Source organism: Labrus bergylta, chromosome 4, assembly GCF_963930695.1.
Source record: "Labrus bergylta chromosome 4, fLabBer1.1, whole genome shotgun sequence".
In the NCBI taxonomy this organism is placed as follows: Eukaryota; Metazoa; Chordata; class Actinopteri; order Labriformes; family Labridae; genus Labrus; species Labrus bergylta.
Genome location: NC_089198.1, coordinates 3,754,158 through 3,765,457, shown reverse-complemented (window position 1 = coordinate 3,765,457; position 11,300 = coordinate 3,754,158). Strand labels below are relative to the sequence as shown.

The following is an 11,300-nucleotide window of genomic DNA, read 5'->3' as shown; positions in this document are numbered from 1 at the left end:
GTGATGTACTGCTCTGGGATGATGTGCTCTGTTTGTTATAGTTTGGGATGTTTTGTTCCTTGTCTGTGCAGGACATGGTTCTGTCTAATGAGGAGAACATGCCCATGTTTATTCGCTGCGGGATCATGGCGTTGGTGGCGGCGTACCTCAACTTCCTGAGCCAGATGATCGCAAACCCCCCCTTCTGTCAGCACGTCAGCAAGGTGCTCCATTAACTCTTCATGCTGTGTCCATTTTGAGTCTTTGTTGATGTTCTTATCGTGAATGTTTCTCTCATGAGGCTCTGCAGACTGAATACTGAAGGTTAATCAATATGCTGATGATGTCATGCTATATTCGCCTGTTTGACCTACAGTATCTGCAGTTACTGTCGTCTTTATTTGTCTTTATTTGCTTCACTTTTTTGTGTTGTGTCCTCTTCAGGTCATTGAGCTGAGGAACATGGATGCCCCGTACCTCCTCCCAGAGCACGTCTTCAGAGACAAGTGTCCGTAAGTGTCCACCTCTCTGCACAGAGGAGGTTCAGTTTCATTACATTTTTAGAGAAGGATGTATCTGAATGACTGAATTCGCCCTCAAAACTGTTGAAGAACAACATTTTTATGATAGTGGTGGGAAGTATTTGACTTCGTGAACATTATCATTGCGGCACTAAAACAGCTTCAAGAACCATCAATGTTTTGAGGCTGGCTTTCAAACGTACTTTTTGGTACAAACAGAAATATGTCGATACAGGAAGTCTCCCCCAGCTCCTTTTTGTTTGGGTGATTGAGGGTGCAGTCACTCCTGAGCTGCTTGGTCCTTTTGAAAGGAACTCTGATTTGCTTTGTCAGGTCGTCTGTTTGCTTTGGGGTGGTTTGAACACTAAAACGAAATCTGGTGCGAACCAAAGAACTGAACTCTGGTCCGCTTAAAAACGGGAGTTGTGCACCGGTTTTGGGTTTGCAATAGGTGAGAACGTGATCTGAACCAAACAAGGGAAGTGAACCAAATACTAATAAACAGTAGTCACTGACCATCTAGCCTGGACAGTTTTCTAATTTCTCTCCTTATTTGGTCTGATGAGGAATTGAACCGAGGCGTCTCAGTGATATTTGACAACTCCAGGTTCCAGATATCCTGGAAACCAAAGTTGACTGAGCTTCATGTGAACAAATCCTGCAGTCATTCTCTGCTTGACCCAGAAATCCACAGACATCTGTTGATAAAACCTGATTATGAGATTATGAGAAGCAGGATCTATTTCTGATTTTGTAATCCGGCTGCTTCCATCACCGTCTGCAGCGGAAGACGGGATTTCAGATTCTAAATTTGGACGCGAGCGGTGACGAGTTTCTGGACAGCTGTGTTCTGCTTTATTCGGCGTACATGACCCAGAGTATTTATCCTGAATCCTCGACACATTTACGATCTTTGTCATCGATCATGGTATTAACATTTCCTCCCCAGACTTCCTGAATCTTTGGATAAAGAGGACAGGCCGCTGTACTTCCAGACGGCTGACATGGCAGAGTGTCTGGCAGGACCGGGGTACAACGCAGAGAGGCTGTCGGTTCCTTACGTTCCTCAGGTCACAGGTGAGGATGTGAAAAACTTTCCATACTTTCATACATTTTGATACGTTGTGTTTTCAGACGATACAGTTTCTGTTATTTAAAAAATTCATCAACATTGATGAAGTCTGTTTGGCTAATCTGTACGCTGCTCTGATGTTAAAGGACGTTGATTGTTCTGACTTTTCTACCTTCTTGTGAGTCTTTTTGTGGTCGTGCACCTGAAGAGTTTTTACAGTTTGAGTTTGTCTTAATTACATTAGAACAACGTGAACTCTGCAAGATTTCATGAAGAACAGCTGCTTCTCCAACAATTATTACCTCATATTTAAAAAAAAAAAAAAATACTTAAAATCTCTCTGAACTTAAAGGAGAAATATGTAGCTTTGACACCTAGTGTTTAAAATTGGTACTGCAGTCCAAATTCTAAACATTGTAGAGAGCTGTCCCCCCCCCCCCCCTCACTCAGGTCACCATGTGGTGGACACTGAAGCTTCAGTGTTTATCCAGCTCTGCATGGGTCTGTAAACCTTTCTGTGTTCTAACCTCTCTCCATTTTTCAAAAGCATCTCCAATATTGATCCTAGTTTGAGCACGTTTCTGCTCGTGGAGCTTATTAGAAACATGCAGAGGCTTTTTAGGTCGGGTACAATCACTGCATTGTTGTCAGAGAAGCCAGCACTTCAACATAGCATGTTTCCTTAATGTCTGATCAGATAGTAAGATACCTTTATCATTTCACTCTCTACACAGTTCACTGACTGGACTTCTAAAATAAAAATGGTAATTATTATAAATTACCATTTTGCTTATTTTTCGAGTAAAAGTATAAAGTAAAATAGTCACTAAAACAGAGTGGATGTACCTCTGGAGTCCAGATGTTTTCAGATGTTTTCAGATGTTTTCAGATGTTTTCAGATGTTTTCAGATGTTGGGCTCTTCTTCCCTAACACTCAGGGTTCTTCTTCTCTTGTCTTCTCTCTGCTCTCATGTAACATCAGTGCTTTACACAGTAGGAAAGATCCTCCACAGGTGCAAGCAGACATCCAGAGGTAACGTGTGAGAGCCCAGCTGTAGACCAGGTCTCTGTGCAGTCCAGTAGAAACCTTTAGTGTTCCTGCTGATTCCGATCTCCTGACTTTAGAGGAGGACGATTATCCAAACACTGAAAACCACTTGATCAATCCTAAATGTCTTTATTTAAAGCCTTAAATTGGTTTGTTTGTGATCCATTCATCTTTGAGAAAATTCAAGGTGGGCGACCCGGGTTCAAATCTGACCTGTGGCTCCTTTACCTACATGTCATTCCCCTGCTCGCTCTTTACCCGGTTTCTGACTCTATCCACCGTCCTGTCTCAAAATTAAGACACAAACTTTTGAGAAACAGAGTTATAAAATCTAAAAACAAAAACAACAAATTGTCAGTTTGATATTTAAGTCGGCGGATCGTGAGAGGAATCTCTCTGATTGGCTGTTGGGAGGTTTCATTTCTCTCCAGCTCTCCTCACAGGTTCAGTAAAGCTCCTTGAGCATGTCTCTGTAGTCTCCATGCTTTCACCCATTTGTGTGGTTTCTCCTTATTTGTCTCCTCCTCCTCTTCTTTTCTTTTTCCACTAAAAGACCAAGAGCTGACAACGCCAGCGCCATTTTCAACTTTTTATCAGACATTATTCTCCATTAGTAGACGACCTATAATACGAGTGGTGAGCGACAGCAGTGTGAAAATGGTCTTCTCATATCATAACAACGAGCTACTGCCCCCTGCTGGCATGGAGAGTTATTTCCTCCAGTTATGAGCAGAACGTACGTGGTGATTGGCCGTCGGCTGTAGTCTTTGCGGTGCATTCAAGTGCAACTTTTGTCGTTCTTAGCCGTCTGCTTGGTGTGTCAGGGTCTTTAGAGGAAAGAGGTTAAACATCCTAAATGTGTTGCTGTTTGAATGAAGTGGAACAGGAAGCAGCCTTTGCAGTGTGACACCTCTCTAGAGACAATCAGATGTGTTTTTGTTTCAGTCATGTTGAATGTAGCCTCCCTCTGACAGATTCTTTAGAACCCACAAACCCTGAAGCTTCAACACAGAGACACAAAACAAACCACCACACACACACCTTCAAACACATCCAGATCTCTCCTTGTAGCCTCTGAGATGTCCAGTGATAGCTGCTGTAAGTAGACGTAGACGTCATCATACTGCAGGAAATGAAATGATCATTTTTACCACTTTTCTTTGCTTTCCTCTCTGTCTGGACCTGTCGCGGTGAGTACGTCTTATCTGACCTCGTGTAGACGTCTGAAGTGTAGTCTGGTTTGTGTTTGTTCTCGTGCACTTTGCTGTTAAAGGTCGGGGAATGTAACTACGGAGAAATCCATTAAGGTTGAGAGCATGCCTGCTGTTGCCGTGGTGATTTCAGTCGCTGTCTGTCAGTTTGTGAAGGTGAAATCTGGAGAGAAGAAAAGTCCCTGAGTCGAGGAATCGGTCTGTGTGAGTGTGTAGAGTCCTACGACTAAAAATATCAAAACATGTCAGAGAGTCATCCGACCGATCCAGAGCAGCTGATCGCCCGGCGTCCATCGAGCAGTGAACCCTGAGGCACGATGGACGCCGGGCGATCGTACCACTCAGAGATGAAAGCGTTCTAGTTTGCCTGGGCAAAAAGAAGATGATTTTTTTGTTCTTCTTTGAACTGCGTCATGACTTTGATAATCTGATGACCTTGGAGACGTTTATCTGATGGAGTTCTAATCTGAAGGTGAAATGTGTCTCTCTCTGCAGATGAAGACCGTCTGACCAGGAGGAAGAGTTTCGTCGACACCATCTCCCTTCAGGTGGACATCATGTCCAACAGCCTCCCCGACAAGGTCAGTCCAAACTCCACTACACACACACCCTTACTTCACTGGAGGACAAACAAAAAGAAATCTGCTGAGTCACAAAAAAGAAGAACAGGATCCTTTAAGTTTCCTGTGCAGAGCTCCGCCTCCTTCACATGTCAGGAGAGTCAAACCTGTTCTTTCTGTTTCCCTTTGTGCGTGTGCAGTCTCCGCTGGCTGAGGAGATCACGTTTGAGACCCTGAAGAAGGCCATCGGTAAGATCTTGATGTTTTTTCCTTTAACCCCGCCCCCCCTCCTCCTGGGACAGGAAGCTGTAACGTTTCACAGCAGAGTCCTGTGAATGATTCAGACTCCCTGTAAAGACTCGGCTCACACTGCTCTGCCTGTGTTCAGATACCACGGGTCTGGAGGAGCAGGAGAGGGAGAAGAGGCGTCAGGTGATGGAGAAGTTCCAGAAGGCTCCGTTTGAGGAGATCGCTGCGCACTGCGAGTCCAAGGTAGGAAACACGATGAATCAGCGATTTTCAAAGAGGGTCTTAAAGTGTCATAGTTGATGCTGACCAAGCCTGGGAGCTGGAGAGGGGTCTGGTCACTTCCTGATCAATGCTGAGGGGTCATGGATCAACACACTGGAACCCCCAAACTGCTCGGGCGCTACTTCCTGTTTGTGTGTAGCACAGAGTGTAAAGTGATTTTAATGATGGATATCTTCTTCTTCTTCTTCTTCTTCTTCTTCTTTAATCCGCAGGCCAACATGTTGCACGACCGTCTGGCACAAATCTTTGAGCTCACAATACGGTAAGTCGTCTTTTAATGTTGTGAAACCTTTATAGTCACACACTCTGAGCTAGTATCTGTACACAGTGAGGGGACTCAGTTGTTGTCGTCTCCCCCCCCCCCCCCCCCCCCTCAGGCCTCCACCCAGCCCATCCGGAGTGGTTTCCATCTCATCAGGACACACGCAGCATCAGTCGGTCCCCGTCTACGAGATGAAGTTTCCAGACCTGTGTGTCTACTGATCCCGACGCACACACACACACACACACACACACACCAACACACACCTCTACACACATAGCTGAATTATAAATTAAAAAATTAAAAAAAGAGAGCTACTCAATCACATGAAATCAGTTAGCTCAAAGGTGACGGGGATGCTAACAGGAACATCAAATGCAGCAAAAACCGGTCGCCTCTCTTCCAAACAAACAAATAAATAAACTTAAATCACTTCCTTTAACTTCTTTGGAGCACCAGCAACACGTTTTCCAAATCCCCTCTGAAGTTTGAGAGTGTCAACACGTGGAGATTGTTTGAATCCAATATTCAGCTCACTTAAACATGCTAACTGTCTCTCTCCTCCTGTTAGCCTGAAGCTAACCTGGACCGATCTGCTGCACTTTGCTGCTCCCACTCTCATCCCTGAAACTAGAAAACACACACACAAGTCTCCACGATCAAACAGACATGACGTGCTTTCATTTGGAGATCTTCTCTTCTAGACGCTGAATGTGACGTCGCTTTCGCAGCATGACTCTGACCCCGTCTCTCTGTACATACGCTGTCGTCTAAAAAAAAACAAAACAGACGATGAAAAGCTTCAACCTGACGCTAGTCTTAGCCGTAGAGCTCCAGCTTCTCCGCCTCTGAACAAATATCTGTGAAACTCGTCGAGTGCAGTCACAAAATTAGTAGAGATGTACGATGTTTTAGCCGCCAGCTAGCATAACGGAGCTAACGTCGCGGGTGCTAACAGTCAGAATAGTTAATGAGTCCTCACTGTTCAGTCTTTGCTGCTTTTTAGGTCAACGTGCTTCAGGAAAAGTTTTTAAAGAACACATTCAGAGTGTGCTCAGCTGAGGAGACGAGGCAGAGAGAGTTTTGATTTCTGCTGACTCATCGTTGGTGATGGTGTCTTTGGGAAGCTGCAGCGTTCAGAGTGAATCTTTAGTCTGGAAGGTTTTTAAAGAAGTGTGTCGAGGTGTGAAAAAGTTAGGAAGGATTTCTACTTTTTGATGGTTTTGCTAAGTTTTAAAGGACGTTGTTAAAATCTGCTTTTCGTCCTCGAGTTGTTTAATTCAGTCAAAACGTTTGTTAGATAAGTTTTTAGTTATTAGTTCTTGTTCCCAAAAAAAGGAAGAGCTCCAACATCAGGCTAAACCGAGGTTAACTGCCTATTTCCTCATACTCGGTGCACGCCGCGGCCGTTAGCTGCCACTCTGTGATCGTGTCTCCACAGCGGACAGAGAAACAGGAACGCTCTTTAAGAAGCGTTCTTACTCTGTGTGTCTGTAGCTGTTTGAGCTCCAAAACTAGCATAGTGTTAGCAGCGACACGGCCCTACAGATACAGACTGCAGCTTCATATCAGGTGTGAATGGAGTCTTTGTTAGCTTCTCTTCTTCTCTCGTGATATTTAGCTTTTCGGGTTTGCAGCCGCGTCCTCGTGTCCGTCCCTCTCTGAGCTGACGAGCTGCAGGTTTTCTCTCCTCACAGATTTGTTGGCAGCTTCTTAAAAAACAAAAACAAAGCGTGTTCTCTGCCAGAGACTCGAGTCGTTCCCTTTCTGTTCCCTGAAAGTGTCTCAAATGACGTTCAGCCAGCGGCCTTCTGGAGCGTTTCATTCCAACGTGAGCGAGCGAGCAGAGTGAGACACAGAGGGTCGACTTCCTGCAGGATTTAATCCTCTGCGCCCTTTTTTTCTCGACTGTCACTGCGAGGCCACGTTTTGTTTTCATGGAGAGAGAGAGAGAGGGGGAGGTACGGGAGGCGTTTTTGGAACGAGCTCCTTCATATCTGGCCGAGCTGCAGCTGTGATCTGTAATAACAGATGGTTATCAGAGTTTGATCTGAGCGCAGAGCGAGAGCAGAGTCATTCCGCCACCGCTCGGCGAGAGCAGCTGTGAGGAGAGTCGCACGGCGTGCTTTAGTTTGAACCCTGGAAGACGGACGGTTTGTTTTTTGAATGTTCCCTTTAAAGTTTAAACTTTAGAAGTTGGCCAGCTTGTGGAATATAACAAAGTCTTCCCGTTTGGATCCAGATCTGATGATCTTTTTATCTAAGTATGAAACTGATGTCGATGGTTAAAGAAGAGGAGAGAGGTGTAACGGTGTTTGTTTGAAGTCTCAGATGGTTTAGTATGTTTAAAGGTTTGTCTGCGTGAGCTTCGTCCCACCATCACCAACATGAGCCCCGACACGTTTCATGTTTCCTCGGTCATCGTTCGACAGCTGAGCAGCCTTCCGGCCTCGTTTTCCACCGCGTGCTGAAGCTCAGTCTGTATCTGTGTGTCGTCATGGCAACAGTACAGCTAGGTGTGAACCGCTCCTGTTGGACGTGAGCAGCGCCTGAAACTGTTCTGAGATCAGCTAGAAGGACAAGACGTCTTCATAGTTTAAATCATTAAAAACGTCCCCATCACTCTGATTAAACTCAGAGATGATCTCCAGATGTCTACATTCTGTAACGTTCGCTTTATTCTTTGGTTTTATAAACCGACTTTCGGATCAGACATGAGTAGAAAAGACCGATGACTAAAGACGATGAAACAAACGTGCAAAGCCTGATTCGATCTTCAGTTGAAGAGAGTCAGAGATAGGGGCGCTGGTAGCCTAGTGTGTAGTACTCGAACCTCGTGTGCGGAGGCTGTCGTCCTCCAAGCGGGCGGCCAAAGTTCGTACGGGTCAGTGGGACTGTAGCATTATTTACCATTATGTGTTAGCATTACGCTAACAAAAAAAGACATTAGCCCACTGCTAACACATAATAGAAATTGCTGTTAATGGGCTAACCAAAACTAGCATTGCGATAGCAGCGACACGGCCCTACAGATACAGACTGCAGCTTCATATCAGGTGTGATTGGAGTCTTTGTTAGCTTCTCTTCTTCTCTGGTCGTGATATTTAGCTTTTCACGTGTTGCAAATGACCGACAGTGTGTTTGGGGGGGATACTCAAAAAGTCGAGAGTATAAAAGAGGACAAATTAAAGAACAGAGACACATCAAAGAGACATAAATACACTGATAGATGAAACTGATGCATTCTTTATTTCTGTGCAAGGCGCTGCGTAACGTCTTTAAATGCAATCGTCATGATTTAATATCAAACCTGCATCTAACTGCATGATATCTTCATATCACGTCGTCGCCCCCTGCTGGGCTCTGGGAACATATGCTGAAACATTAAATCCATCCAAACGAGATATTTCATCCGACAGTCGAGATTTTTCTCCAAACAGTTTTTTTTTTAAAACGAGCCAGCAGAGTGAAAACACAACGAGTGATTGTAGTTTGGAGAAAAGTCGGACTGAAGCTCAGGATGGACGGATGGTTTGGATGTGAGCGGGAGGCGAGGTCACTTCCTCTGATGAATGTGTCATTAAAGCAGTATATCATATATTTTTGTACATTGTATGCATCGTTGAATTAATGCCTGGTAGAGATTTAGAGGTGTATGACATTTATCTGGGTGGGGGGAAATTAAAAAAGAAAAATCTTTTTGTTTGGAGATTTTCATCTTCGACGGTTCAGGGTTTCAACGGGATCGTGCAGTTTGAATCATGCAGGAGGAATGCTGTCCTCAATGACATGCTTTTATTTTTTATTGTGCAATCCATTCTATCATTTCAAAAAGTGCGGAGAGATGAATTAATATTATATTTAGAGTCAGATGATATAGTCAGTTATTTTTTGCATTGTGCAGAGAAGTGATGCAATCTGCTCCTTTTAGGGTCTTCATTTTACAGAAGCTGCAGCCATCGGCTCACAGTCCGTCATCAGCAAACTTAAATATGTCTGAGCGATACGTCTCAGCTCCACATTCACTCCTCCCACAGCAGAGTTCATGTGACAGATCAACACAAGCAGCTTCCTCAGACGACGGACGGTACAAGAAATAAATAATAAAACGTTTTCCACCTGTGTGTCATCAAGGTCAGCAGTTTGAGCTGCAGCGTGCTGTGACACAGCGCTCACTGAGGCGACCATTACAGAGGGTCAAAGTCAAAGGAAAGTCACGTCAGCTGACGTTTGGCCTTATAAGATTTTAAAGGAAGAATGTGCGACTTTTTGATCCAGTAGATGTCGCCCTTGAGCTCCAGCATTAAAACCAAAACAAACTGCTGTTTGGCCACGCCTCCTCCGTACTGAAGCCTCCGCTCTCCTCCAGAGACACACCTCCAACCCCCCTCCCCTCACGTTCACACAAAGGAGTTATCAATTAGAACGATCCATAATTAAGCAGTAAGCGCAAGCTGCATTGTTGTGTTAGCATGCTAATGTTAGCGCTCTTTAGTTAGCTCGTAGCTTAGCATTTCATGTAAACTGACACAGAATGAGCGTGATCTAAAAACTCTTCCTAACATCCAAATAATCAGTGAGTATGTTCTTCTTCTTCTCTCTAGTTCTTGACTAAAACAGCTTTTATACACAAGGGGAGGAGCCGGCCGTCCCGTCCATGTAAACACGGCTCTGACAACAACACAGCCAGCGGGACTCGAGCTTCTCCCTCATTGTAGACAGTCAGGACTCAGAGACACATTTACACAGGACAGGCTGGATCTCTGATATATTTATGTGGAACATGTCGCACATTCTGACTTTAAATTAACTAATCTTCTCCGTTTGATCTTTTAAAATCTTGCATGACGTCTATAAATTTGTCCATCAAAACTTTCTGAATCTTGAACTCTGACAATGTCACTGGTTCAGAAACCACATGAACGTGTGTGTCACCATGACGACCATGTCTCTGCACAGTGGAGTGAATGTGGAGCTCAGTCTGCAGCTTCTCGTCTGTGTTCACAATGTTTAAAGAAACTGAAGTGTCTGGAGTCTGTCTGGAGGCAGAAAATCGATCTGTAACTTTTGATAAATCAACGGTATGTTTTAATCGATTGTAAATCAGGCTGCAGGAGAAAAATCAAATGCTGAATGGTAAAAGAGCGTCCGACATTGTGTTTGCACCTTGGTACTAAGGCTGAGCTGAACCAGCACAGATTCCTGTTTGGTCCGCAGTGATCATTAAAGGTGTTTTTTTCTCCTGTTTTTCAGTTTGTGAAAAGTTGTAATAGAGAGAAAAACTGTAAAAAAATAATAATAAATAAATAAAGAGAAGTCCTTCTTAAACTGTGACTAACACTGAATGTTCAAACCAAGAGAAGCTGTGGGGTTGAAAGATTTCACTGCTGACTGCCTTACTTCAGAATGCCGGACACGTTACAGAGATGAGCTTTACTCACTTTTTAAGACGGACTTTTCTTTATTTTTTACAGTGTAGCCCAAAACGACAGCGAGCGTCTGCTGAGCGTTCGTCATGTTTGTGATGCAGCAGTTTGTACTCTTGTGTCAGTTTTAGAGGTTTGAGTCGACAAGACTTAACGTGTTCAAAACCGCTAAAGCTTGGCTTCGTTTCAGTCACAGCAATGGTTGTAACCACTCGAGGGCGCTGAGGTTCTGCTCCCGCTGCACGCTCAGGAGATAAAATGCAATATGACTAAAGATCCGACTGGTTCCAGTGGAGTGAAAGCTCCGACTTTAGCATTTCTAACAGTTATAGAAAAGTTTATTATGCAGCTGTTGAATGACTCCCTCAGAGTTTTTTGTCCAGGCAGATAATGTCATACATTTGGAAAGACCGGCAAACGGGTCCACTTGTCCCTCTAGGCTTCTGTAGTTTAACAACAAGGAGGATAAAACAATGACCAGTGTCTGCTCATGTTCAGTTGGAGAAACTAATAGAGGGTCTTTAAAAAGTTAAACCTGTGGAACCAGGACGCCTCCATCAGAGCGGAGTGAAACTTGTTCCTCCTCCGGCAGCAGCAGCAGAGCTTCAGCACTCTTTTACAAAGTCTCTATTTAAACTAATGTGTGTTAAGATTCATGTCCAAGAATAAAAATGTTTATATCAAACCCTG

General features: G+C 44.2%; 1 protein-coding gene across 3 annotated transcripts in view; it reads left to right on the top strand.

Moving 5' to 3' along the window:
- The window catches only part of efr3a (EFR3 homolog A (S. cerevisiae)), a gene marked incomplete in the record, with an annotated part of 106,060 nt that extends 94,765 nt beyond the window's left edge, over window positions 1–11,295 (top strand). For all 3 annotated transcript variants that reach the window (XM_065953531.1, XM_065953532.1, XM_065953530.1), the window contains 8 exon segments: window positions 72–203; window positions 424–491; window positions 1,450–1,577; window positions 4,327–4,412; window positions 4,592–4,640; window positions 4,780–4,883; window positions 5,135–5,184; window positions 5,300–11,295. In XM_065953531.1, the coding sequence (XP_065809603.1) occupies window positions 72–203; window positions 424–491; window positions 1,450–1,577; window positions 4,327–4,412; window positions 4,592–4,640; window positions 4,780–4,883; window positions 5,135–5,184; window positions 5,300–5,405 (723 nt within the window).
- Window positions 11,296–11,300: the final 5 nt, after the last annotated feature.